Here is a 27,574-nt window from a genome sequence, read left to right as displayed (position 1 = left end):
TTGTCTCACTGATTATAAAAGTCAGATAGAAGATGTTTCTTATACTGCTTACACAGAATTGACAAATTGTCATGTACTTCAAACAAGATTATAAGGGTACTCCTTAAAACAAAGGTTCAAAACATTCTCATGATTAAAAGTAGAAAACAAAACTTTATTGATGAAAACTTCTTAAAAGTTCCAGTATGAAGTAACAAAATCAACAACCTACAAATCTTTCAGTCCTTTGCATTTCAAGCAAAATATTCTCTTCAGAAAAATGCCCATTTCATAATATATATCCCCTTCTGTAGGCTAGGCATGTCTGAGTGGATAAATGGATATAAAATTCAAAAGAGAAGAAAATGAAAATATTTTAAAAAATAAAAATCTGAACGTTCTCCTTGAGGTGTATTATGATGTGGTTACCAACATATTCAGCACCTTGTAATAATCAAGTTACTGATTTGAGTCCCAGAACAGCCCCTGAAATGAAAGAACAAGAGATCCTAGTTGTTTGTGAGTCACAGGTTGGCAGCAGAAGAAAAACTGACAGCAACTGGAGAGGAGCTTAAATACATGAAATCCACACTTTCTGAACTATTTCACACTCACTTCAAGCAGCTAATTGTCTACATGTTTTTAAAAAGGAAAGAGCTCAGAGTCTGGAATACGGATAGTTGCCCTCTGAGTGATGGGGTATTCCTAACATGTCCTTAATTCTGTTATCAACATATGACGCCATATGTCAACTATCAGATCTCATCTCACAGGTTACCTTGGGTATAGAAACTTCAGATGCCACTTGTTCTTTTACTCTACCCCTAAAGCAAGGTTTATTGTAGACTTATGAGTCTTTCAAGACCTAAAGTTCTTGTCAGCATTTGACAGTAACATACCAAGAAAGTCAAGAGTACCTGAATCGATGCACTAAGTTACCCATCTGCACCAATAGAAAAGATCAGTATCTTGAGTCTTTTCTCTTTTGCCTCTTTATTGAGAATCCTGAGAAAGTTGATCAGGAAAAAAATGAGGCAGGCAAGATACCACTACAAGTAAAAGAATTTCTAGACTCACTAAGTCATTTTAAATGAGCTTCAACCGCTAGAGAAAAACTAGAAATCAACAGCCCCAATGTTTTTGGGCAGATACTTAGTACCTTACATTTTGAGCTTGGGAACAAAACTGCAACAAATATCTGGGGGTCAAGTCATAAGAAATCACTTCATGCTTAAGTATTTCAAATCGTGATGCTATTGAGTGAAATTGTGTTTGATTTGTTTATGTGTAATTTTATTGGACTTTGTGAAACTGCCCAGAATGTTTATATACTCTTAACTTTTAAAAGGACAAAAAAAACTCTGTGCTTATCTGGTTATATACCGGAAATCACCCATCATAATCATATACAAGCTTATTTACTGGAGAAACTACAAGGTTATGTGTTGTACCACAAGATATGTTCCTATTTAATACAGACTTAAAATCTTGTACTGCCTTAAAGCAGTCCTGTATAGACAAGCTGTGTGAATAACACAAGTCGTCAGTATGCAGCATGGTCAGTCATTCCCATCGTAATCACTGTAACCCTGGTAACCACTGTTCCTTCTCTCATGGATACTTGACATCTTTTTCCATGTCAAGTCCTGATGGAAACTAGCGCTAAAAGACCGGCCCAGACGCCCATGCTGCTTCTTGGAGATATTGTCCTCACTCTCAGATTTGGCAATTCCCTGGGCATGTGTTGAAGGTTGTGATTCTTGCCTAATGGTTCCAAATGGAAAGTTCCAAAGGCCAAATCTTTGCCAGTTAAGTCTCTGGAATGCTATGATGCAATGCAAATTTCCTCCAACCTGAGAAAAAAAAAATGTTGGGTTCAGAAAATGATAGGAAATTAATTATACTAATATGTGGGTTCCCATGAATTCCCTTATTTTCCCCCCTTCACCTGCATCAAAACAGGGCTGATCCTTTGATTCATAATCAGATCACATTATCCTGCATCTTTCCTGACCAGCTGCCTTTACAAAAATATAACAATGCCCACAGGAGGCAAAACCCCTTCCCCCCATATGCCTGTCTACCACTCACACACGCTGTACCCGCCCAAGTTGACTAATCCAAACACCAAGATCGTTCCTCTTCCTCTCCCTCCTACGCATTCTTCGTATGATAGTAGGATAATATGGACGGGATGTCTACTCAATCCACAGAACATACCATTCCCTGAGAACCACCCCCAGCAGCCTTGTTGGTACACATGGCTCTGCCCCATGGCCACAGTTAATCGCCCTGGGAGTGAACACCTGACCCAAGCTGGGCCAAGACTACAGAACTGGGCTGGAGGCATGCCAGTCTTAGTCTCGACCGTTCATCTGAAAGGGAGACCTAAGTTGAAAGACGATCTTCGGGAAGTAAATAGACAAATAGACAGCTAAGAACAACACAACTCCCAAGAGAATAAGACAGACTAGCTCCCTGGCCCCTGCTAACGTTCTCTTGCGTGGTACCCATTCCCCCTGAATCCAGGCTAGACTTCTTAACCTTTCCTTTTGAAGATACCCCTGTGTCCTTAAAGTAATTTTCACTTTTCTGTCTAAAATGGTCTGAACTGGGTTTCTGTTATTTACAACCTAGAGTGCTGGGTAAAATAACTGCATTTTGGCCAGTTGAGAAATACTTTGAAATACAATGGTGTTCTTACCTTCTTTGTTTTTCGATACTGCAGCCCCCTCTCTAAGTGCCGGATATCTAGATATTCTGGATTTTGAGTGTTTAGATCAGTAACAATATCCGCCCACCTATTGTTAAGGAAGATACAGCACAGTTTTCTTTAAGTTCAAAATCCTATTGTAATGGAACTTTTCACATGAGCAATTTGCTACAAAAGCACCATGGCAATAATTCTCTTATCACAGGATTGTTGCATCCAGTAAGCTTTCATAAATCCTTGTTTTTATGACAATTCTGTTTATCCAACTATTGCCAAGGTTAAAAGTGGTTACTCTGCATATGAAATAACTATATATCAGCCTGTTAGATGACATCCTGCAGGGTAACATAGTAACATTCGGTATTTCCTTTCTAATTGGAGTCAAGTACATTTTCAAAAGATGTATAAGTTAATATGTCTTTACTCACAAACAACATGATTGATTGTATAGAAAATCCAAAGCAATTTGTAACTGCTTTGGATTGCAAAACTATTACTAAAACCAATAAGTGAATTTGGTAAAGATACAAGATTTAAGTCCTATATAGAAAAATCCATTGTATTTTTGTACACTAACGGAAAATAATTGGGAAATGAAATGTTTTAAAAATCAATTTGCAAGAATAATATTTAATATCTTGTAATAACCTATAATGGAAAATAATCTGAAAAAAAATATATATATATATAACTGAATCATTTTGCAGTACACCCAAAACCAACACAACATTGTAAATCAACTATACTTCAATTAAATAAATTTACAATAGCATCAAAAAATATACACACTTAGGGAAAATTTTAACAAAACACATATAAAACTCTATGCTAAAAATACAAAACATTGCTGAAAGAAATTAAAGCTCTAATTAAGTGGAGATATAGTCTATGTTCATAATGGGAAGACTCCATATTGTTCAGATGTAATTCTCCCCAAACTAAACTATGGATTCTATGAATTCTACTCTAATCAAAATTCCAACAGGCTTTTTAGCAGAAATTGAAAAAAGCGGGGAGAGGGAAGGAGTTAACATACTTTTTGCAGTGAATAGCAGGATGTTTTCTACTTGATTCTCCAATTAAGATCCAATATTCTACTTCTTGTGGTGAGAGGGGGCCCCTGCTAAATAAAAAATACATTCACAGTAAGCTTCATAAAATCATTCACCTCCTTGAAAATAATGCTTCAATTATACACTGATAAAAGATACACTGAAGTTTATGCATAGATAGCAGTCACCAACACTAGAATAGATATTGGAGTTTAGGCTTGAACAAATATCTGAAGGCCATTAAAGAGAAAGCATAAATTAAATTTAGGTTTAGAGGGCTTCCCTGGTGGCGCAGTCGTTGAGAATCTGCCTGCCGATGCAGGGGACGCAGGTTCGTGCCCCGGTCCGGGAGGATCCCACATGCGGCGGAGCGGCTGGGCCCGTGAGCCATGGCCGCTGAGCCTGCGCGTCCGGAGCCTGTGCTCCGCAACGGGAGAGGCCACAACAGTGAGAGGCCCGCATACCGAAAAAAAAAAATTTAGGTTTAGATCCCCTCTTACAAAATATAGGGCTAAAAATCCACCTCTCAGCATTTAGGAGGAAAAAAAAAAATCCTAGCATGCTACCCGCCAGTACCCTTAAGCTACACTTCTTTCAGTTTGCATTCAAAAAGTTTCAAAAGGCATCCTAAAAATAAAACCCTAAAGCAGCAATACACCTGTAGAACTTTTAAACATACTGACACCCTAACCCCACCCCTGGAAACTCTAATTCAGGTAGGTGTAGGGTGGAGCACAGGGAAGTATTTACACAGCTGTAAAAGCATCTCAGGTGGTTCTTAGGTTCAGGCAGAGGTGAAGAGCTCTCCTCTAAAGGGGGCCAAGTAGGAGTACCTACTTCTTCACGTTTTACATTTGACAGGTGTCTGGAGTAAGGTGAAGTTGCAGGATCAAACTATAGAAAAAAACCACAATAAACCCCACAGCCAGAGAGATGAATAGGACACTTCAGCGTCTGGAGAGACACCGTGGGTTTTCTCTTGCTTCCCGTTCACAAAAATACAACGTCCAGCTTCCCCACCCAAAGGCCGCATGGCCTCCAGCCTCAAAGAACCCACCCTACCCCAGATGACCAAGCCACGTTCTCCCAGCCTGACCTTCAGCCCTCGCTGAGAAAGCAATGCTGCCTGTTCTCCTTCTCATTCACCAATGCCACCCACCCAGATAGAACAAACCAGAACTCAGCAGGGTGAGGATAACTGTGCCTATCAATCAACGCTTCTACCCAGAGTACTCATGGCTTCTGTTTTCAACATTCTCAAATAGGACACTTCTTCCTCTGCTTTCAACTACCCTGGCATTATCTCAACCCATCAATAAGAAAACTTGCTAAGGAGGAAAAAAAGTATTAACATTCAGTCACCCTCTCTTATTTACAGGCTGTCTCTTCTAAAACAATACAAGTTTACCTGGAAGTAGACATACATAGTTGATAAAATAGAAACTTTGGATCAACAAAGGAACAAATATAACCATTAGGGTAACATGGTTCCTGATATTAGAAATAAAAATTGGCTGCAGGCTTCCTGGTAGCCAGGACAAAAGGGGAACCCTGATAAATTTCATGTTATTCACCATCAGAAAGGAAATGCTTTTTAATGTACTCAGTTGCGACAGTCTTCTTGACACTAGACTCCATGGTACATTTTCCCTGTGGGATCCTGGATGAGATCACTGAGACATAATATGTAAAGTCCTTTGCAGCCGTTTTATAATAAACATAAAAGTGATTTTTCAAATGCCTTTCTCTTTTCATGACTCTAACAATAGTATCTAAGTGGATAATGTAAAAGCACAATTAACCAAACAATTCCGCAGACGATTAAGCTACTATGTTTAAAAGACTAGTCTCAGTTGATGTAAGGAAAGCAAATCACGAAGTCTTCCAATGTCTAATCAACCAAATATTTCTTAAATGCTTTCTACAATATATTTTCCTGGTGGAGTATCCACATAAAATACAGAAATGCTTACCTGAATGCTTTATTAGCTTTAACAGGGGTTGCTTCAAAGCCAATTGGACAAAAATAATGATTTTGACAATGGTAGATATAAGCTAACGATTCATCTTTCAATCCATGAGTTAATTTCGACAAGGCCCCAGAAGCTACAAAAAACAAAAACAAACCAATTGAGGGACCATAAAGCACTATCTATGCTTTATACAAACAACTAGTTAAGGACTCAAAGACAGAAAAGATATTACTTGGAACACATGGACTTTGCTGGGGAAAAACAATGAAAAGCTATCTAAAGGTTAAAAAATAATTAATGGATTTCAGTTTTACCCTTTAGACTGAAATTCAGGCAAACTGAATAGCAAACTAAAAAACTGAAAGTCCTTGCTTACCCAAACCTTCAAATAGCATACATGCTTGTCTACAAAATTTAATTACCATGTAAAACCTAATACCTAGTGTATATAGCAATGGTCTCAACTCCTCTGGTTGTACACATCTGTCACTTGAAATTTCTGAGTAAGCATGCCCATTATAAGCATGTTTGTTTATAAGCTTTGTACATATACTACTGTACTAATATGTCTTTCTAAAAGATACACAAAAAGTAGACATTTTTAATTAGATTAAAATATAAACATTCTAATACATTCTTCCCGTACCACAATGATCACCTTGCAGCTGCCATAATGCGGACATCCAAATCTGAAGACCACTGAGGTATATGGATAAATATAAACTCCAAACAAGTTCCAAAAATGAAAACTTTTCCCCACTAACACACACTTCAATCCCTTCTACAAACCAGAGGAAAGACTTTCACAAGCCAAGTGATAAGAACATCTTAAGAGACGGGCTGGTAGTACCACAGCATCCTCTTAATAACTGCTTCTCCTTGTATATTTCCCATGGCTGCATATATTACTTATGAAGTAATTTCAAAAGTATTACCATAAGAAACGAGTTTTCACCAGCACTAAATACTTAAAGCCATTAACTGAGGTTTCATTAACTTGCATCTCCTGGAAGACACTAAATTATTCATGAACAAATAGCCCATTAAAACTGGAAATCCTGAAAATAGTTTAAGTCGATGAAAGCTTGCAAGTTATGGTTTTTCCGATTGACTTTCTGGCCACTGAAATAGCTGAAGACCAAAAATGGCAGGTCAATGGCTGTAGAAGAGCCAAGGAGGCAGGACGCCGCCCCGACTTCTGCAGATACAATTTGTGAGTTCCAAGGAGACAGTAATATTTCTGTCTTAAACTTTTTCTCCAAGGTTTCAGCTTGGCCTTCCCCACAGATATTTACTTCATGGCGTACCACCAGAGCATACCTGCACACAAGGCAATCTGTTCTACTAAAATCTCTATTTCATAAGGATAAATAGGTCTTTCTGCTGTTTTGGGTTAATTTTCCCAGATGAGTTAAAAACTGACATCCAAGGGCAGCTCTAAATGAAGAATGATAAGACCTAAAATTCAGAAGATGGTCAATATTTCATTTCCGTAGTTGAACTTGATTGTAGAGATGTTTCAGGATAGTAAGCGAATGTAAATAGATTTAGACTCCTCATAAATTCAGTAAATACTAAAGATGTTTATACACATAAGTGGCTTAGAAAGAACTCTTGAAATCTTTTTAAAATTGTGAAAATGCCAAGTAAAAAGTTATCCGAAATAACTAAAACTTTTTAATGAAAGAACTTTATTGTAACTTCCTAATGGAAATTTTTAAATATTTCACACTTTCCTCCTTAAGTCAAATGTAACACAAAACAGCTGATTACTGTGATTATGAATAGTAGTCACATAAATATACTAGAATATATTCAGGGGCAAATGAGATAGTTATGAACATTTGCTCTCATTAATAGTCACAGTATTTCATCTGCTACAAATACTCTATGACCAAGTCCTAGTTTTCTAGAGGACAGAGGCGGTGTTTCTCCTTTGGAGTAATTATCATGCTCCTCAAGAATGTTTCTTCTTCTTACTTCAAGGTTACATGACAACATTCTGATGGATTTAGATTAGGAATCAGCGAACGTTTTCCTAAAGGGCCAGTTAGTAAATGTTGGAGGTTTGTGGATCACGGGCAGTATGCACAGTACTCAACTCTGCCACTGTAGCTGAAAGCAGCCACAGACAAAAGCAGCCAAAGGCCATGTGTAAGCAAATGGATATGTCTTTGTGCCAATAAAACTTTACTCACAAAATGGGCTGCCGGCTCATGGGCTGTTGTTTGCAGACCTCTAATTTAGATCAATAATTTTCAAACATATTTTGAGATGGAATCCCTTCTGCAAGGGAAATTTACATGCCAGCCCAGTCCATAACAGGGATGAAAGCAGAGTTGCTGTGGCCAAAGAGGAGGTATAGGGAATCTAGGTGCCCACCCCTTGCCCCCCACCAGCCCGAGGCAAACTCAATTGAGCACAGATTGAAATTTGCGCACTGAATTTCCTGTCAATGGAAGGAAATTCCCATCTGAATTTCCTATCAATGGAAGACCACACTCTTTATAAAGAAGCTGAATAGCATCTCTTTAGAAAGACTGCAGCAGTAGTTCTCAAACTAGAGCACAAAGGGCTTGTTAAATAACAGATTGCTGGTACCTACCCCCTCGGTAACTGACGCAGTAGGTCTGGGGTGGGGACCGAGAATCTGCGTGTCTAACAAGTTACCAGGTGATGATGATATTCATCCAGGGGACACATTTTGAGAGTCACTGGTCTAAGATTAAGAGGAAAATTTCGTTTAACTCAACTCAGGAAGTAAATTATGAGCATCTACTAACTACAACAGCAACCACAGGGAAACAAAAGATAAGGAATGCACAGTACCTCAAGCTGCCCTCATAAAACAAGTAACTTTGATATAGGGTGGAAAAGGACAGTGCCACAAAAAAAAGGGTGTAATTCAAAGGAGAAAGCGCACATCAGGTTTGAGGAACCAAGAAGGGGGTGGCATCCAAGACAGAACATAATCAAGTGGCAGCATTTCAACAATCCAGACAGAGGAAAGAGCATGAGGAGAAAACAAAACCACTGCAGGGGAGGGATGGAATCAGGGAACAGCGTGTAGCCCAGTTCAGAATGTAGGGCACGATAATGTGGAGAGGTCTACAGTAGGGCAGCCCCCAGAATTTCAGGGTAAGGTCAGAAAAAGATCACCCTCTGAAATAAAAGACAGTAAAGACAATATTTAATACATTAAGCTAGTCATCCAAGAAAGTGGTTCTATTTAGGAGAAGACATATAAATGTGTTACAGATGGAAGCTAAATTCAGAACGACGTTGAGTCTAGACCAGAGTATATCGAAAAATCTGAAACTTAAGAGACAGAGCAACCACTACCAAACGCAGAGCCATGATGTGCATGGTGTAGAGAAAGCAGAACAAACTAGAATTAGCCAGCCTGCTGTACTGTGAAGAACAGTATATGTCCTGAGCGCCCGAGAGAATCCTGGTGCTTTTGATAGTGTATTTCTCACCCTCAGTTAATATATTAACATTAACATTTTTGAGCTTGTTTAGTACAAGTCAGTTTTGTAAAGCCTTATCATCTATAGAAGAACTCCAGAGAACTCTAAAAGAACTCATTAGGATGTATTTTTATACCCTCAAAGACAAGGACCAGATTCTGTAACCCAGCAACATAGTATCATCCTGCAAGGCTCCTACTCCCTTGACATCTTTTAAATCCAACTGGTACGTGGAGGACAGCAGGGAAAGACCAATCTGTTCTTGCCTGGAATGATGCTAAGGAGTTTACGCTTTAAGCAAGCACTAGAGAACTCCCAAAGTAAAAAGGGATATATTAGCACCACACGTCGAAAAAATTTATCCAGCCTTGTGTCTAATATGAACTGGAGAAAACCAGAGGACGAGGAAAACAGAATATGAACGCACAGTCCACCCAAGATGCATTAAGACACTGTAGTTAACTGGTAGCAATGGCCAGGGTGTGGGTATACATGAGTTATGTCAGGATAGGGCAGAGGCAGATATTCTTGGCTAAGCAAATATAAGAAGTTACAATATCTACCAGAAGAATAAAAATGAAATACATGAATAGTAGTGTAATTTTCAAGCTAGGCATTAAAAACAAATGAATCTAGACATCCTTGGTAGCTAAGTGAACCAACAGTTTGAAGTTACTCAAATAATAATAAAATAATAATAATACAATAATAAGAAGTGAATAATAAGTGAACCAATAGTTTGGAGCTAACATTGGCAACTTCTGGCAGAAATTTTTATTATGAGTAGTTACATCTCTAAAAAAAGTACTTCAACTCATATTCATAGTCAAATCTGTTAATTCTGTCTTTATTCCAGGAGTGAGCTCAGTTTACATTTCCTGAAGGCCCACCGGAAATAAGCCTGTCAATCAGCAAATAGGGAGTTACGAAGGAAGCGTAGTCCCCAGGAAAACTTAAAGCCTGTTGTGGGAAACAGGCCTGATATTCCTTAAAAAAAAAGCTAAACAACAACAAAAGATACAAAGTATTTTTTTTAATGCACACTAACAACTAGCAATGGTTTTCACTACTGAATATCCCAGAGAAAAATGAGAAAAGCCTATCTCTGCAACTCTTTCTTCTACCATGAGAGGGAACAGAAAAGACTTCTGCTTGACACAGGCAATACTCTCCCAACTCTGAACACAATCAGAAGTCCCAGGGTCACACATGCAAGGCCAGGGGGCATCAAAGGGCTATTGAGAGCACTCCCTACGGTCAAGGAGACGGGCAGACACGTTAAAAAGATGCAATGTAGGGCTTCCCTGGTGGCGCAGCGGTTGAGAGTCCGCCTGCCGATGCAGGGGACACGGGTTCGTGCCACGGTCTGGGAAGATCCCCCATGCCGCGGAGCGGCTGGGCCTGTGCATCCAGAGCCTGTGCTCCGCAACAGGAGAGGCCACAGTAGTGAGAGGCCTGCGTACCGCAAAAAAAAAAACCAGATGCAATGTAATATAAGGCTGCACACTCCAAATGCTAAACAACAGATGCAAACAATCAGAACTACAGGAATTAAGAGAAATCCGAGCATCAGAGATAAGACAAGGCTTGCAAGGGACCACTGATTCTTGAAGCGGAAGACAAGAATATTCCAAGGGGGAAGCAGATCAAATATCCTTCAGGAAATACGCATAGACAAAGAGACAGCAAGGAGTGAAGGGTTGTAATGGGGACGATGAACACAGGAATCAAACTGGGAAAATATAGTATTGAAATTTACTTTTGAAAATTACAGCAACCATTCCTTTCCCCTCCCAGAAAAGAGGGGGTGGGGGGAGAGAAGAGCTTGTTTATCCTATTACTGGAAGGAAAAACACTAAGGTATGTTGGAAAGTATATTCTTTCTTAGTTTCTAATTGCCTGATCAATTACTGAGAGTGTGTTGACAGCCTCACTGGAAACAAACAAAAAAAATTACACACCATATAAAGCCGCACTTCCCACGAAGACAGGCCCCCCTGCAAATGCACAGAGTTCAGTTAGGAAGAATAAAAGCTAACATTTATTGAGTCTTTACTCTGTGTCAAGCAAGGTGTCAAGTGTATTACAAATATGTCTCCTTTTATCTTCACAGTGACCCCATGGGGTGGCTCAGTAAGTGAGTGTTTACGTGCCTTGTTCAAGGTCACAAAACCAGTATGTGCAGAAACCAACATATGAACTCCAAGTTTGCCTGACTCACAACCAACTTGATAGACCTGCTAAAGGTCAACAGAAATATACCCTATTCTTTGTTCACTCCTTGATTTTGATAAACCATATACCCTCTCTGCTGACAGACTCCCTGCTTGACCAAACTTCAGTTAGGCATCTCTGAGCCCTCTCCTCAGCTAGGCTGGGATCTTGGGCTTCTGCGTCCATCCTTGCTGAATCCAGTTTTAGCAAAATTCCTGCTGAAATCAGTTTAGAGAGAATCCCCCCACCCTGAATACCTGATCAACGTCCTCACCCTTCACCCTTGGCCTGCCTGTCATAAGAATCCTGTTAGGCCATTTAGCAAGATTCCCCACAGCCCCACCTTGATGTCTCCTCTTAATAACTTTCCATCCACGGAACCACTCACTTTGGGAGTTGGCTACAAATTCCCAGCTGTCTTTGTTGTATTCAGGGTTGAGCCAGATCTCTCTCCCATATCCCAGTTCTGCGTTACAACAGTCTTCGGTAAAGTCTTCCTTACCCTTTTAATAAGTGTCAGAATAAAATTTTCAAGTATCAGAATAAAATTTTCTTTAAAATTTTCCTTAACACTGTATTGTAGGTTTCTGATTGTAAAGTCAAAAGATGACTGCGAAGGGGCTTCCCTGGTGGCGCAGTGGTTGAGAGTCCGCCTGCCGACGCAGGGGACGCGGGTTCGTGCCCCGGTCCAGGAAGATCCCACATGCCACAGAGCGGCTGGGCCCGTGAGCCATGGCCACTGAGCCTGCGCGTCCGGAGCCTGTGCTCCGCAACGGGAGAGGCCACAACAGTGAGAGGCCCGCGTACCGCAAAAAAAAAAACAAAAAGATGACTGTGAAATTTTAAAAATGGAAATTGTCAAATAATTCAAATTATTTAACTAGCGCATAACTAAAACAATCCTTAGGATCGACTCCAAAACTCTCTGTTATAATCAAGACCCTTCTAAAATAGAACTTTGTCCCTTTCATAGTCCATTGTCCTGTTGTTATATGTTATTATGCAGGTCTGACATCAAATATTCTAAAATCCTTGCATTCCCTTTTAGGAAGAGGAACTGCAAATTCCATGCCGCTTCCTGAAAGGGTTTTAGTAGCAGGCAAGTAAGCACATGCGCGCACACGCGTGCACACACACACACACACACACACACACACGAACACCATGGACCCAAACAATACAATGTGTTAAAGTAGTGTTTATGACATGCCTTGAATCTTTAAAAGTTTTTCATGCAAAGATGAAAAGAGTTAAAATATTAAACTGTATATTGAAAAGTGGCCTACATATTACTATTATCTATTATGGTTTCCCCTTGGATAAAGAGTGATAGACTGTATTTTGGATTTGCATCATGTGCCATGAATCAAAACCAATCTTCAAGATGGATCCTAAAGCGTGTGTGTGTGTGTGTGTGTGTGTGTGTGTGTGTGTGTGTGTGTAAATCTTCTATATGTTTACTTACCAGTTTCTCCAGCTGTTTTATTCTTCCCATGAGGCTTATATAGAACATACGAGCATCCTTTTACGTGGAAGTGGTCGTTAATTTGTCTAAACCACCTGAAAATAACAAGAAGACTTGCTCATAGCTACAGTTCCATAACAAAGAAGGCACTATTCCAACTCCAGAGAAATTCAGGCAGAGCCCAAGTCTGGCATATCTACCAGAGGTTGGGCCCAAACAGTTGGATGCATGGTTTACTATCAATGCACATCTACAGCATTATTATTTTGCAGAACTAGAAATAAGGTATTGCTTCTAAGCGAGGGCTTCGTACCTCATAAGTGTCGTATTTCCAGTGAAAGGGCCGAACCTAATATCCTCAAACGGGGGTTGAAAACCCAAAATATGTAAAGCTTCTTCTTGGGTGATAGCTGGAAGACTACGAAAGAAATATTGCCTTTCATTTCACAGTTCCAATCATATGCAAATATAACCTGTCTCAATGTTACTGTGTCTGTCTGATTTGCAAACAATTTTAGTAGTATTTTTCATTTTTATTTTATCAAAAATAATGCATGCACATATTTTTAGCTAAAAGGCCTAAAACAAAATATGGCAGTTTTTCCCCAATTTATGAAAAATCTGTTCTTAAAAATCTTCCATTATAGAAAAAGCAACACCAAATAACTTTTGAATTTGGAGTTGAGGGATACCACTAAATTAATATACTTACTTTCCAGCTCCCATTGTGCTATATAAGAAATTCCAACAAGAAATTAATGAGGAGATACCACAAGAAGTCTTATACTGTGGTCGGCTTATGCAGTACCTGAGAAAATAAGACTGTTTTCACTTGAATGAATACAAAATATGCATACAGAAATAGAACACTCATGGCAACTGAGTGTGTTACATAATGAAAACTTTGATCATTTAAACCACCAATGTAAAATCTTTATTCATTTAAAGTATTTTCATATTTATTCAACACATTATAAATGCATAATGACAATAAATCATGTATTTTAAGAATGATGGCTAAGTATGACTATTAGTTAAAGTGGATGTTACCCAAGCCAATGGAAAATAATGAAAGATATATAAATTTAGACACCAACTATTAAAATTTCGATGTAAACTCCTAGTTGAGCTACACATATGATTATTTGCAACTTCAGTTATAGTTCCTTATACAGTGTGGATATTAACCCCTTATCAGGTATGTGATCTGCAAATGTTTTCTCCCACCTTGTAGGTTGCCTTTTCACTTTGTTGATTATTTCCTTTGACGCACAGAAGTGTTTAAGTTTGATGTAGTCCCATTGGTTTATTTTTTCTTTTGTTACCTGTGCTTTTGGCATCATACCCCAGAAATCACTGCCAAATCCAATGTCATGAAGCTTTTCCCCTATGTTTTCTTCTAGGAGTTTTATAGTTTTAGGTCCTACATTTATGTCTTTAATAAATTTTGAGTTATTTTTTGTGTACGATGTGAAGAAAAGGTCTTAAAAGACCTTTTAAGAGGTCTTTTAAGGTATCCCTCATTCTTTCACATGTGGGTATCCACTTTTCCCAGCACCATCTTCTGAAGAGACTGTGCCTTCCTCATCCTGTGGTCTGAGCACCCTTGCAGAAGATTATTTGCCTGTTTACATGAATGTCTATTTCTGAGCTCTATTCTGTTCCACTGGTCTATATGCCTGTCTTTCTGCCAGTACCACACTGTCTTAGTTACTGTAGCTTTGTAATATGTTTTGAAATCAGGAAGTGTGTGGCCTGTGTTGCTCTTCTGCAATCACCACCTTCCCTGTAATTCACTAGAGGCAGTGTCCTCAGCTGGTATCTAGGGGATAAGCTGGAATCTTGGTGGCAATCGGCACAATGTTTCCTTCTGCAACCTTCTCTGCATTTCTGTAGTGCTAATCTGGATCTCCACAAAGAACCCAGATTCTTCCCCACTGACTCAACGGCTCATACCCTTAGATCTAACCAAAGAGTCACCAACCAGTTTGGGGTCATCCATGAACTTTAAAGAAAACTGCATTGTTTGAGGCCAGCTGTAATCTGTGAGTTCTTGGCGTCTCCTTTCTGTTAGTCCAGAATGCACAGGATTTGAAAAATGTATTAGAGCCTATGGTTTGGGGATGATGCTATTTCTTTGCTTCAGGGAAGATAGAGGTTTCCACATTTTTCATTTTGCTCTTATTGTTTTCATGGGTTTGAGGGAAGGAGTGGAGTAAAAAGACCTTACTCTGTCATATTTTAATCTCCCTCTTCCATCTTAAACACTTCTTCACAAATCCTTGGGAATCAACCCTAGGCACTTTTAAGATTTTTCACATTTTTTCATCAATCCAAACTTGTTTACTGGTCTTGCTCATGACCAGCTTAAAACTTTTACCGACATTCTACTATCTTCTGTTGGTCTTTCCATTCCATCTCTAATCTTGTAATATACTCTGGGAAATAAGCTTGCGATCCTGGTAATTTTTCCCCCTCGATTATTTCTTCTATCTGTCCTTCCTCATCCAAGTCTTTATGTCCTCACATATTATACTATTAAATATAATTACTCATATATGTGGTTATAACAAATCTTAAGTCTAAGGGATTCAGAGCAAAATGCGCAAAGCCTCGCTCCAAAAAACCTGAAATTAATGTTTTTGATTTGTGTCTCTTCTCCAATACACTCTACATACTAACTATTGATACTAACAATTTATCTTTGTAAAATAACCTTTTGTTAAGAAATCATCAATGGCTTATCTCTACTCCAGAAAAAAGAATCTAAATCCTTAGCCTGATATCCAAGAACTAGATTGTGACGTGTGTTATAAAGAAAGAACACGGGGACTTCCCTGGTGGCACAGTGGTTAAGAATTCGCCTGCCAATGCAGGGGACACAGGTTCAAGCCCTGCTCCAGTAAGATCCCACATGCCGCAGAGCAACTAAGCCTGTGCCTACAACTACTGAGCCTGCCCTCTAGAGCCCATGAGCCACAACTACTGAGCCCATGTGCCACAACTACTGAAGCCCGCGTGCCTAGAGCTTGTGCTCTGCAACAAGAGAAGCCACCACAATGAGAAGCCCACACACTGCAACAAAGAGTAGCCCCCGCTCACCACAACTAGAGAAAGCCTGCGTGCAGCAATGAAGGCCCAACGCAGCCAAAAGTTAATTAATTAATTTTAAAAAAAAAGAAAGAAAGAACATGGACTTTGGAGTCCAACTCTCTTCAGTTTCAATACCACATCTGCGTATTTGCTATGTGATGCTGAGTAAGTTTCTTAGCTTCTCTGAGCCTTGCTCCAGACAGGCTGATCTACTTTTCATCACCAACCTGCCAGACACTTTCCCACCATCCGTTCAAAGACCTTTAGACCCTCCATCCCCTCAGATTTCCTCTCTTAAGACCCAGCTCCTCAGTGAAGCCTTTCAGTGATCAATACCGTCTCTCATGTTGGTTGTTTATTCCCACCCATCATCTGACAAATTTCCTGAGATATTTTACATTTTCCACTGTTCTCAACTAGATTGGAGAACAAACACCCGTTTTGTACATCTCTGTATTCTCAGCCCACAGTAAATGGTCCAATATTTATTAAATAAGTGAAAAAAATCTAATATTTCTAAAGCCTCACACAAAAGGATTTTTAAAACCTCAAATTATAAAATCAGTAATATTTAAAAGCTATCACAAATTAAACATCTTTTTCTTTAGAATAGGGACTGTATGTTAAGGTCACCAAATGGCCCCAGTTGGTAAGTGAAAGATCTTATTAAAAGAATGCCAGTTAGTAAAGGCAGAAGAAATGATAGAATTTTGAAATTGCACCATTTTATAATAGGATTCGGGCAGGGGTCATCAATGGGTCTGGCTGAAACCACGAGGTGAAAAGTTGACGGTTACCTAGATGCTAACCCAATGCCACCGTCACCCCACTGATTACTTGATGGTTCCAGAAGAAAAAAGGGAACTTGACAATGTGGGCTAAGGCTGTTGCCACCTCCTTAATCCAGTAATCACTCTTAGGATCTCTAATATCAGATGACCAAACACCATGTACCTTCTGATGGGATATCAGGATGAAGGTCACAGGGCCACCTAGGCAGTATTCTTGCCCAAAATGTTCAACCAGAATCTAATCAAGTCTTTATATCTAACTTCCGGTTTATAAGGACTGAGGTTATATGAGTAATTTAGACCACCAGCAGGAAAGGAATCACACAAATTGGGGAAGAATCAGATGGGGAATGTTCTAGTTCAGAAGAGATTTATGGGCCACAACAAGCAAACACAATATGTGGTTCACGGTGGGTCCCACTCTGAACAACCAAGTGTGAAGACATTTTCGGAAAAATCCGGGAAATCTGAATTTAGCCTGGAAATGAGATGCTAAGGAAATACTGTTAACTTCATTAGGTATGACAATGGTACTGTGGTTAGGTAAAAAAAAGGTCAATTTTTAGAGATTACCATCGTCTGAGGTCTAATACTTTCCGCTGCTTAATATCTTCAAGAGGAGAATACTGAGGCCACTCCCTTTGATGTCTTCTTACTTTCTTGTCTGAAGTTTTTTTCTTGGAAATTTGCTTCTTTCCATTGCCTAGAATACAAGAGTATAAAATGAAGTCAAATGAAGATGCCAAGGCAATACAATTAATTATGTAACAAAATATAAAAGTAACTAGGTCTGAAAATGCTATTTGCAAACATACTGAAGAAATACATGTATCTTCAAGAATACGCCCCTGCCTTAAAGAGAGACAGAGAGAATAAACACACATTTAAACAACCATGAATGTTATTTCCTATCAGGTTCTTATATTCCAATTCCTGAGCTAGTTACTTAGCTAGTAAAATAATCAATCACAAAATGTTTTGCCACATCTAGAAAATAAAATTACCAACAGTAAAATATTTAACTAGACCACTTTCCAGAAAATGAAACCTTTCTATAAAACAATAAAGCCACATTAATGTAACTCTGTTGAGAAAGTAAAAGCAGTAGATCCAGTAATCCGATGATGTGATATTTAAAAATAATTCCAGGCCTACAGAGACCACAAAATGGATTAAGAATGATGTACATGGGCTTCCCTGGTGGCGCAGTGGTTGAGAGTCTGCCTGCCGATGCAGGGGACACGGGTTCGTGCCCCGGTCCGGAAAGATCCCACATGCCGCGAAGCGGCTGCGCCCGTGAGCCATGGCCGCTGAGCTTGCGCGTCCGGAGCCTATGCTCCGCAACGGGAGAGGCCACAACAGTGAGAGCTCCGCGTACCGCAAAAAAAAATAAAAATAAAAAGAATGATGCACATAAGTACATTATTAAAATGCAACTTTAGCACCAGGAGCCAGAATGGAAAACAAAGTCTCCTTTCTGTGTGCAAGTATGTACACATGTGTGGCCACGTGCACACACACACACATCACACACATTCTCCAAAAGACACAGGGGGAGGGGAATTTGGGAGCCACACAAAAGGGGAGGCAAAAATGAAAGTGAGACTTTACACTCTTTAATTTTTATACTTTTTTATTTCCATCTAATCAATCACCCAGTCAAAAAATTATATAAATTAAAATATTATTAAATAACATCCTAGCCTCATTTCACTAAAACACCATTAACATTTCAGATAGCTACGTGCACTTTAAAATCTCTCACACATATCATATTTTAAACAAAATAAATCTGTTACAAAAATTAAATAAAAGCTAATATTTCATTTTTATGAGTTAGTCATAAATTATAAAACATAGATTATATAGATATATGCCTAGAAAACAAACATGGAAAAGGATCCATTTTATTCATTCTACAATGAAACAATTTAGCGCCCAAAACCAGCTGGAACCAACAAGGACTTACTGTATAGCACATGGAACTATATTTAATATTTTGTAATAACCTATTAAGGGAAAAGAATCTGAAAAAAATATATATATATACACACATATGTATAACTGAATCACTGTGCTGTACGCCTGAAACTAGCATGACATAGTAAACCAACTATACTCCAACTTTAAAAAATACATTAAAAAAAACCCAGCTGGACCTCAGAAACTGTTGTTACACAGGGAATTTCTCTAATTTGTATAAAATGGCGTAATATTGAACACTAGAAAAATCAAGAAACAAGGATTTTTTTCCCCCTTCCCTTTAGTTATGCTTCCTAAGTCTTCACAGAAACGCAAAGTTTCTCCCAGAGCTGAACAACCCCTGGCAAACACGAGCAAAATCTCATTCTGACAAATTTCTTTCACTAATAAAATAAATCTTAGTGGGTGAGAAGATGGAAAATCTACTTTCCACCGTTCCTTGAGATGTCTTCACTGTCCAATAATGACTTAATTCCCTAAGGAGTTTTCCAGCCACTTAGATTTTTAGTGGCTAATGAAGCACGGTAACCTGTGACCTCAGCAGCTCATAGGGTCATCTGTACCCACCTGCAGTCCTCAAAGACTCACCTGAGCCTGCCCTCTGTTCTCTCCTAGCTTACTCCCATGAACCCTGGGATAAAAAAAAGTATATATGGTCTATATGAACATCCTTCATGACATCTCCACACTGCCAAAGAGAGAGCTGGTCCCACAGGCAAAATTCCAGTCAATTTGAGGAAGGAAGCTCTGTCAAAGTGGAAGCCACATTTGAGGGGGGAGCATAAAAGAGCAATGCCTGAACATTTTTATCTCCCCATCACGTCAACTCCAGTAACCATTGTCCACTGCCCCTTGTTATTGCCATATTCCTTCTTCCATCCCTCACCCTGCTTACAACATACCCATTTAGCTCCCAAACCAAAAATACACACACACACACATAGACACACACACACACACACACACACGCACGCACACACACACACACAGACGGGCTTTTAGAGAAAGGTACCAGGATAGCAAATAAAAATAGAATACTCACCATCTTTTTGACTTATATAACCACAGGACAGAGTTCCAGGCAATTACCGTCATTAGAACGTGAGGTTGGGGGGATCCCAGAAATAGGGCCAGAGAAGGGAAGAAGCCAAATTTGACCCAAATCTTAGGCTGACCCTTGAACTGTGCATGTACAGAGCAGAGCCCAAACAGTACAGCTAAGGCTAAAAGAACTGAACTGAGATTTGAGATGTCCTCAGAAGACAGAATTTGCAGCTTTAGTCCAACCAAATTAATTGCTGCTAAAATTTTAAAAACAAACAAACAAATAAAACACTCTTTGGGGGACTATATCAGAATCCAAAATCACCATAACATTTCCACCATCCTGAATACAATCCAAAAGTACTGAACACGTGAGAAAACTGAAATATGTGACACATTCTCAAGAAAAAAGATAAGACCAACTCTGGCATGACCAGCAGGTTAAGATTTTAAAGTGGGTATTATAACTATGCTCTATGAGATGGACAAGGTGCTCTAGCAATGAATGAAAAGATAGCAAACCCAAGAAACTATTTTTTAAATGTAAATTCTAGAACTAAAGTAAACAATATCTTAAATAAACAATTCACTGAATATACTTGACAGCTATCTTTAAGAGACAAACTTTAAATATAAAAAGACACGGTTTGAAAATAAATGGACAGGGCTTCCCTGGTGGCACAGGGGTTAAGAATCCGCCTGCCAATGCAGGGGACATGGGTTCAAGCCCTGGTCCAGGAAGATCCCACATGCCACGGAGCAGCTAGGCCCGTGAGCCACAACTACCGAGCCTGCGCTCTAGAGCCCGCGAGTCACAACTACTGAGCCCACGAGCCACAACTACTTAAGCCCACGTGCCTAGAGCCCATGCTCCACAAGAGAAGTCACCGCAATGAGAAGCCCGTGCACCGCAACGAAGAGTAGCCCCCTCTCACCACAACTAGAGAAAGCCCACGTGCAGCAACGAAGACCCAACACAGCCAAAAATAATAAATTAATTAAATAAATAAATTTTAAAAAAAGAAAATAAACAGACGGAAAAAGATACACCATGCAAACATTAGTCAAAAGAAAGCTGGAATAGCTATATTAATATCAAACAAAGTAACTTTCAGAACAACAAATATTGCCAGGAATAATGTGGGATGTTTCATGAGAAAAGGGTTAATTCAAGAAGAAATAAAAATCATAAATGCGTGTGTACCTTATAACAAGGCTTCAGATTACATGAAACAAAAATCAACACAATTAAATGGAGAAAAGACAGCTCCACAATCATAGTTGGAGACTTTTAACACCCCATTTTCAGCAATTGTTAGAACAAGACAAAAATTAAGTAGCAACATAGAAAATATGAGCAACATTTTCAAACACTTTGATCCAGTAAATATTTAGAACACGACACCCCACAACTCCAGAATGCACCTTCTTTTCAGGTGCACGGGGAACATTCAGCAACAGAGACCATATGCTGCCTCGGGAAACAAGTCTCAGTACATTTAAAAAGACTGCGAGCTTAGCACAGGGAGCTATACCCAATACTTTGTAATAACCTATAAGGGAAAAGAATCTGAAAAAGAATATATATATATATATACATATATTCAGATTTTATATATATATATATATATATATATATATATCTGAATCACTGTGCTGTACACCTGAAACTAACACCACATTGTAAATTAACTATACTTCAATTAAAAAATAAAAAAAGACTGAGGTCATATGTCCTCTGGAACTAAATTAGAAATCAGTACTTAGAAAAACCCTAAATACCTGGAGATAACATAGCATACTTCTAAACAATCATGTATCAAAGAAGAAATAACAAAGCAAATTAGAAAATACTTCAAATTAAATGACAATAAAAATAAAGTGTGTTAAAATTTGTGGACTGCATCTACAACAGTACTGAGCGAGCAATTTAGAGCATTAAATACTTCGGTAGAAAAGTCTTGAATCGAGGTTAGAAAATGCAGAACAAATAAACCCAAAGTAAGTAGGAGGAATGAAATAATAAAGATCATAAATCAATGAAATAGAAAACAGACAATTCAGAAAATTAGCAAGCTAAAGCTGATTATTTGCAAAAGACAAACAAAACTGATAAACGCCCAGCTAGGAAAAAAAGAACATAAACTACCAGCATCAGGTATGAAAAAGGAGCTATCACTAAAGACCATACAGGTGTTAGAGGGAGAAAACAGACGGTTAGAAACAACTTTACGTCAACACCTTGATAACATAGATGAAACGGACAAACTAAACTTTGACAGAATTGATGGGAATCAAGACAACTCCATAATCATAATTAGAGATTTTTAATACCCCTCTGAAAACCCCTCAAAAAACAGGAAGAGAGAACACTTCCAAACATGTCTTAGGAGACCTGCACAGACATGATGAAAAAAAAATTATAGACTGATCACCCACAAATAGAGACACAAAGTGAAATCCCCGGACACCGCGAGAATTACAAATTTACATAACATTCTGTAAAACAAGTTGATTTTGCAAATGAATGAGTAGACAGAGGTTTTACAAAACGATCAGAGAAGCCTAGAAGTAAAGTACAAACCTGACTTCTGCCTCTTTCTAGCTGTGCAGTTGTGCCCAAGCAAGGTATCCCCTCTACGTCTCCATTTCTTCACCCATAAAATGAAGACAACAGTACCTACCTCACAAAATTCCTGTCTTACTGTGAGTTCAAAAGAAAAAAGTGGAGAGCATTAGTATCTGCTCCAGAACCACCACATTGTAATTGTGAAGGTTGTACACTACACCCTCTTAAACTGGGCAGTGCACAACCTACTCAGTGGTACCTGGAGACCCTGCTGAGTGTTCAAAAATTTTTAACAACAGAAAAGCCAAAATGTTATGTAGTAAAAAAGAAAACTATGGGCTTCCCTGGTGGCACAGTGGTTGAGAGTCCGCCTGCCGATGCAGGGGACACAGGTTCGTGCCCCGGTCTGGGAGGATCCCACATGCCACGGAGCGGCTGGGCCTGTGAGCCATGGCCGCTGAGCCTGCGGGTCCAGAGCTTGTGCTCTGCAGCGGGAGAGGCCACGGCGGTGAGAGGCCCACATACTGCAAAAAAAAAAAAAAAAAAGAAAAAGAAAACTACATTTTTTTTTTTTGGCTGCGTTGGGTCTTCGTTGCTGCGCACGGGCTTTCTCTAGTTGCCGAGAGTAGGGGCTACTGGAGGTTGCGGTGCGCGGGCTTCTCATCGCAGTGGCTTCTCTTGTTGTGGAGCACAAGCTCTAGGCACGCGGGCTTCAGTAGTTGTGGCACGTGGGCTCAGTAGTTGTGCCTCACAGGCTCTAGAGCGCAGGCTCAGTAGTTGTGGCGCATGGGCTTAGTTGCTCCGCGGCATGTGGCATCTTCCTGGACCAGGGCTCGAACCCATGTCCTCTGCATTGGCAGGCGGATTCTTAACCACTGCGCCACCAGGGAAGCCCCAAAACTAGCTATTTAATTGAGAAATATGATTCATGTCACTGCAAAACCATGAAGTAGTATGTTATTCTAGCCACATCATTAACCATTACTAAACTACTGAGTACTTATCTACAATACTTGTGTTTTACAGCACTCTTAGATTTGTTCAAAGCTCTCAAAATGCAAAGGTTATGTTTGAAGTTTCCAGTGGCAACACATTAGTGAACTAAATGTCCTACGCCCAAGATTATTTTTTAAACTATGTCGACAAACAACATGATAGCAATGTGCCTTGTTTGGTATCATAAAAAGAAAATCTGTCTGAAGGCAAGTTTAAACAAGATATATTGCTTGTTTTCTCCTTATTTTCACATGAGAACATCATGGCTCCTTCCTTACCTGATTTGTGTTTCAAATTCGTGGTCACTCCATCAAATTCAGATTTGTCAATTTCCCACGCAAGAGGTAGCTTGCCCAGGCTGTTGGATAAGTTTTCCAAGCTATTTTCTTCATTGTAGATGATTTCCGATGTACTGGTCGGGATGCCAATGTATCTTGAGGAATTATTTCCAGCAGATAAGGAGGTACTATTGGGGAGGCAAGAAGAGCGGGTTGGATTTGGAGTTTTGTAGATTGAGGTCGCCTGGTTGAGAAAGGCATAGTCTGAACAGATGGCATAAATTTTCTCCCGAGTGTGGGTCACTGGACAGCTCCATGGATAATGACCATCTCCTTTGGGACCCAAGGGTTCTCCCGAGGCACGAGTGCAGAAAGATTGTACGGCACCTTGTAGATTCTCTTCGGGAGACCTTCTCTCAGATTTGCACTCACCATTTCCAGAATCATTTGTCCTTTCTGCTTCTGCAACGTTAGGCATTGAATGCAACTATAAAAGTTCTGTTATGAGGAAGAGGTTGCAACTCTTTCTATTTCTTGAAAAACAGCTGTGACAATTGTTTACAGCATTCTACAACAACGTGAGCGCTGCAAAAATGGGCTCCTAAGAAAAGAGGGAAGAGAAAGAAAGATCAACAATCCACTAGACACTACAAAAACACTAAAAAATATTTTAAGTGTTTCATATGACTTCATTCAATAAATATTTATTTTACAGCTACTATATGCTTAAGTCATGATCACTGACCATCTGTCTTGTTAAAAATTATTTTAAAATGATGCTTTAGGATAATAAAAAAGACAAGTAACTCAATTTAAAGATGGGAAAAATATCAGAATAGTCATTTCTCCAAAGACGGTGTAGACATAGTCAAGAAGCACATAAAAAGATGTTTAGCATCCATAGCCATCATGGAAATGCAGACCAAAACCACAGTAAGATACCACCTCACATTGACCAGGGTGACTCGAATCAAACAGATTAACAATAAGGATCAAACAGGATGTGGAGAAATTGGAACCCTCATACACTGCTGGTGGGAATGCAAAATGGTCCAGTAACTTTGAAAAACAGGTCCTTAAACATTATACGTAGAGTTACCATATGATCCAGCAATTTCACTCCTCGGAATATATCTAAGAGAAATGAAGACATATGTCCACAAAATGTTCATAGCAGCACTACTCGGAATAGCTAAAAAATGGAAACAATCCAATGTCCATCAATAGATGACTGGATAAATAAGATGTAGTCTATCCTCCACCTCACTCTCCTCTCCCCATGGGCCACCTTTCCTTTCTCTGAATGCTGTCTACTCCTTCTTCCCCACCTTTATTTAGTTAATTCCCATTATCCTTCAGATGTCAGCTCAAATGTCACTTTCTAGGGGGATGATTTCTTTGCTCCTCCAACCAAGCCAGGTCACCCTGTACAGACTCGTACCTCATTCACAGGTCTTTACCAGGGTGCAATTCTACCCTGTGTGTTAGTATGTTTACATGATGAATGTCTGTCTCCTGCAAGTCTGGTTTTCCTGCCTACTGTATCCCCAGGGCAATTTGTAGAAGTCTCATCAACAGATATTCTTAAGTCCCTGCACCATGCTGGGTATTACTGTAAGCCAGGGATTTGGAGCCTAGATTCAGAAGGCCACCAGGAATGGCCTTAGCAATCAAGAGCTGGAATTCTAGCCAAGGGCACTCTTTTTCTCCTTCCTGGCTCTCATCTGTGAGAACTGAGGTTCCCTAATCCAGTAAATAAGGTCATGCTGTATGAAGATTTACTAATAAAAGTGATTGCAGGACCTAAGCTCAATGACTTAATGATTTATTCATAAAATCTTATCACAAGCAACAGAAGTACTGTTTAACTCTGTGCAAGACATTTTATAAAATGGCCAGCTTTAAATGCACCGCTGGAGTAACGATTTTTAAGTCCCTGGAAGGAACTGCTCTGTAAAATAAACATTTGTAAGTCCAATGTTCATGGCCTGGGTTACACTCTCTTTTCCGGTTAGATTCTTAAATCCTTATTTTTAAGCATCAAGTTTGCTTAGAGAACTAAACATCTTAAAAAGTCTCTTCAGTAAAGCCTTCCACGTATGACAACTACTATGATCTGTATTCTGCACGGAAGGCCGCTTAGACGCAGGGGCAGGTAAGGACTTACTAAGGAGGACTTACTTATTGTCTTTATCACTAAGGAGAATAAGTAATATTCTTCTGAGAGCCAGACGCACTAAGCCTCAGCAGGTCTGATCTCGGTCCTTCCCCTCCAGACCCTTCCCCACGCCCTCCACGCCCCTTCCGCCGTCAGACCTGAGCCCCTTCCCAGGCAGAGGCGCCGGCTTCCGAAGGACACCGGGGGTCCTCCCGCACTCCGGCCAGCGTTGAGCCCAAGCTCCCGGGCAGGCGAGCAGAGGGCCCTCCGCCCTTCTCTGCGAAGCTCGCGGCGCCTGGAGGCCCCCAGGATGGAGGCAACAATCGCGCAGGCCCGTCCCCGCCGCGCGGAGCCGCTGTGTGCGGAGGCGGCGCGGGCGAAGAGGAAGGAGCGCGGCTGCGCCCCCTGCCCGCGCCGCTCGGTGGTCCCTGCGCCTTCGAGGGCCGCGCGTCGCCGGGTCCCCGCAGCGAGGCCTCTGGGCCCTTCCTCCCGCCTTCCGCCCGGCGGGAAGCTGGAGTTCTCGGCGAGGGGGAGCGGGCAGAGGCCGGCGGGTGTCAGCCTCCTACCCGCCCGGGGGCCCGGGGACGCTCGCGTGCTCAGGGCGCCCGGGGGGGAATGGGACGCGGGCAGATCACTGCTCCCGGGAGAAGAGGGAGCCCCCGATTCGAGCTTTTGAATGCACTATTTGATAGCATTACTAATGACAACTGCCGAAAAGGAAACAGTAAAGAAAACCCCCGCCCAGGCCCGCTTTGGCTGGCGGTTCCACCGGCCCATCAGAGTTTGGGGGGTGCAGCTGAAAAGGTCGAGAGAAGGGGGGAAGGGAAGGAGGAGGCTCCCGGTACGATTTCGGAGCTGACCGTGACCCCTCCTGCGACCGCGCTGGCCCCGGGCGGGCGTGCAGGGGCAAGGGGACGGCCGCCGCGCGTTCCGGTCCCGGGCCCTGCCGAGCATGGCGTGGAGACTGACGCCGGGCGGGAGCCACCGGTATCCCCGCGGCCCCTCCAAATCGGGCTTTGTTCCCGAGAGGACTCGTCCTTTCTCTCCCGGACCCTTCCCGCCACCCTGCGGCCCAGCTCTTCACCCCACTTCTTCCCCGGAGGACGGGTCCCCACGCACTGGCGTCCACTCGGATGGCCACCGGGCACCAGAGAGGCCAGGGGCCCCCGGCGCGCAGGCTGCGTTGGCGACGCAGAGAGCAGGTGGGCGGCGGCAGGCCTGGTCCGCGGCGCTCCAGTGCCCGGCGGAAGGCACAGCGCACAGTCTCCGGTGGCCACCTCGGCCCCTGCCCACAGCCCGATGTACCTCTGGCCTGTCCGGTGGGGTCGGGTCGCTGCGGCCGCAGCGGAGCCCGGCACCGGTCCCGGATCACAGCTTCCAGCGCTCGGCCCGCGACGCGCCTCCGGTTACCCTGGGGCTGGCGTCTCTCGTCCCATCGGAGCGCGCGGGGACAGCGCCCTGACGGCTGTGCCGGGCGACCGATCGTCAGATATCATTGACAACACCTTCCTTTCATCGTGTTTTATACCTGCCCTCTGCACGTGCGGGGGACAGAGTGACAATTTAAAAAAAAATCTTAGCTGTGCCTCCAGGCCCACGTGCCCCTCTACTGGGCAGCTACTATTTATTTGTCCGCTGAAAGCGGTGACAGCAAAGTAAATAAGTGAGAGATGGTAAAACCTGGCGGGATTTCCGCTAGTCCTGTCGCGAACTACACGTCCCAGGAAGCCTTGGCGCCGGACGCGTGTCCACTGCGCCATCCACTTGGAGGAGGCCTTACTCAGTCCGGGCGGACG

General features: G+C 41.2%; 1 protein-coding gene across 3 annotated transcripts; it reads right to left on the bottom strand.

Annotated features, from left to right (window-relative positions):
* Positions 1–133: 133 nt before the first annotated feature.
* On the bottom strand, positions 134–27,444 carry BIVM (basic, immunoglobulin-like variable motif containing). Of its 3 annotated transcripts, none has more exons than XM_065895790.1 (10): positions 27,084–27,444; positions 23,621–24,221; positions 17,324–17,453; positions 13,579–13,674; positions 13,180–13,284; positions 12,867–12,961; positions 5,718–5,850; positions 3,729–3,815; positions 2,684–2,780; positions 134–1,832 (listed from the first exon to the last, which is right to left on the bottom strand). In XM_065895790.1, the coding sequence occupies exons 2-10, from the start codon at positions 24,096–24,098 to the stop codon at positions 1,539–1,541; spliced, it is 1,515 nt and encodes a 504-aa protein (XP_065751862.1). In that variant the 5' UTR covers positions 24,099–24,221; positions 27,084–27,444; the 3' UTR covers positions 134–1,538. The 3 variants fall into 3 exon arrangements, with proteins under 3 accessions (XP_065751862.1, XP_065751863.1, XP_065751864.1); XM_065895791.1 differs by having other exon boundaries at positions 3,729–3,812; positions 27,084–27,184; XM_065895792.1 differs by lacking the exons at positions 17,324–17,453; positions 23,621–24,221; positions 27,084–27,444 and having other exon boundaries at positions 1,539–1,853; positions 13,579–13,592.
* Between the last annotated feature and the right edge of the window lie 130 nt (positions 27,445–27,574).

The sequence above is a fragment of the Phocoena phocoena genome, chromosome 18 (genome assembly GCF_963924675.1).
Source record: "Phocoena phocoena chromosome 18, mPhoPho1.1, whole genome shotgun sequence".
Taxonomy (NCBI): Eukaryota; Metazoa; Chordata; class Mammalia; order Artiodactyla; family Phocoenidae; genus Phocoena; species Phocoena phocoena.
Note: the sequence above shows the minus strand (reverse complement) of the source record. Positions and strands in the feature narration are given on the sequence as shown.

What these genes read in the sequence shown, in the direction of transcription:
- BIVM (XM_065895790.1), bottom strand. Translation starts at nt 24,098, where the DNA reads ATGCCTAACGTTGCAGAAGCAGAAAGGACAAATGATTCTGGAAATGGT. An exon ending in GAATTTGAAACACAAATCAG is followed by an intron (nt 17,454 to 23,620) that starts GTAAGGAAGGAG and finishes CTTGTATTCTAG; the next exon opens with GCAATGGAAAGAAGCAAATT. An exon ending in CCTGCTATTCACTGCAAAAA is followed by an intron (nt 2,781 to 3,728) that starts GTATGTTAACTC and finishes CCTTAACAATAG; the next exon opens with GTGGGCGGATATTGTTACTG.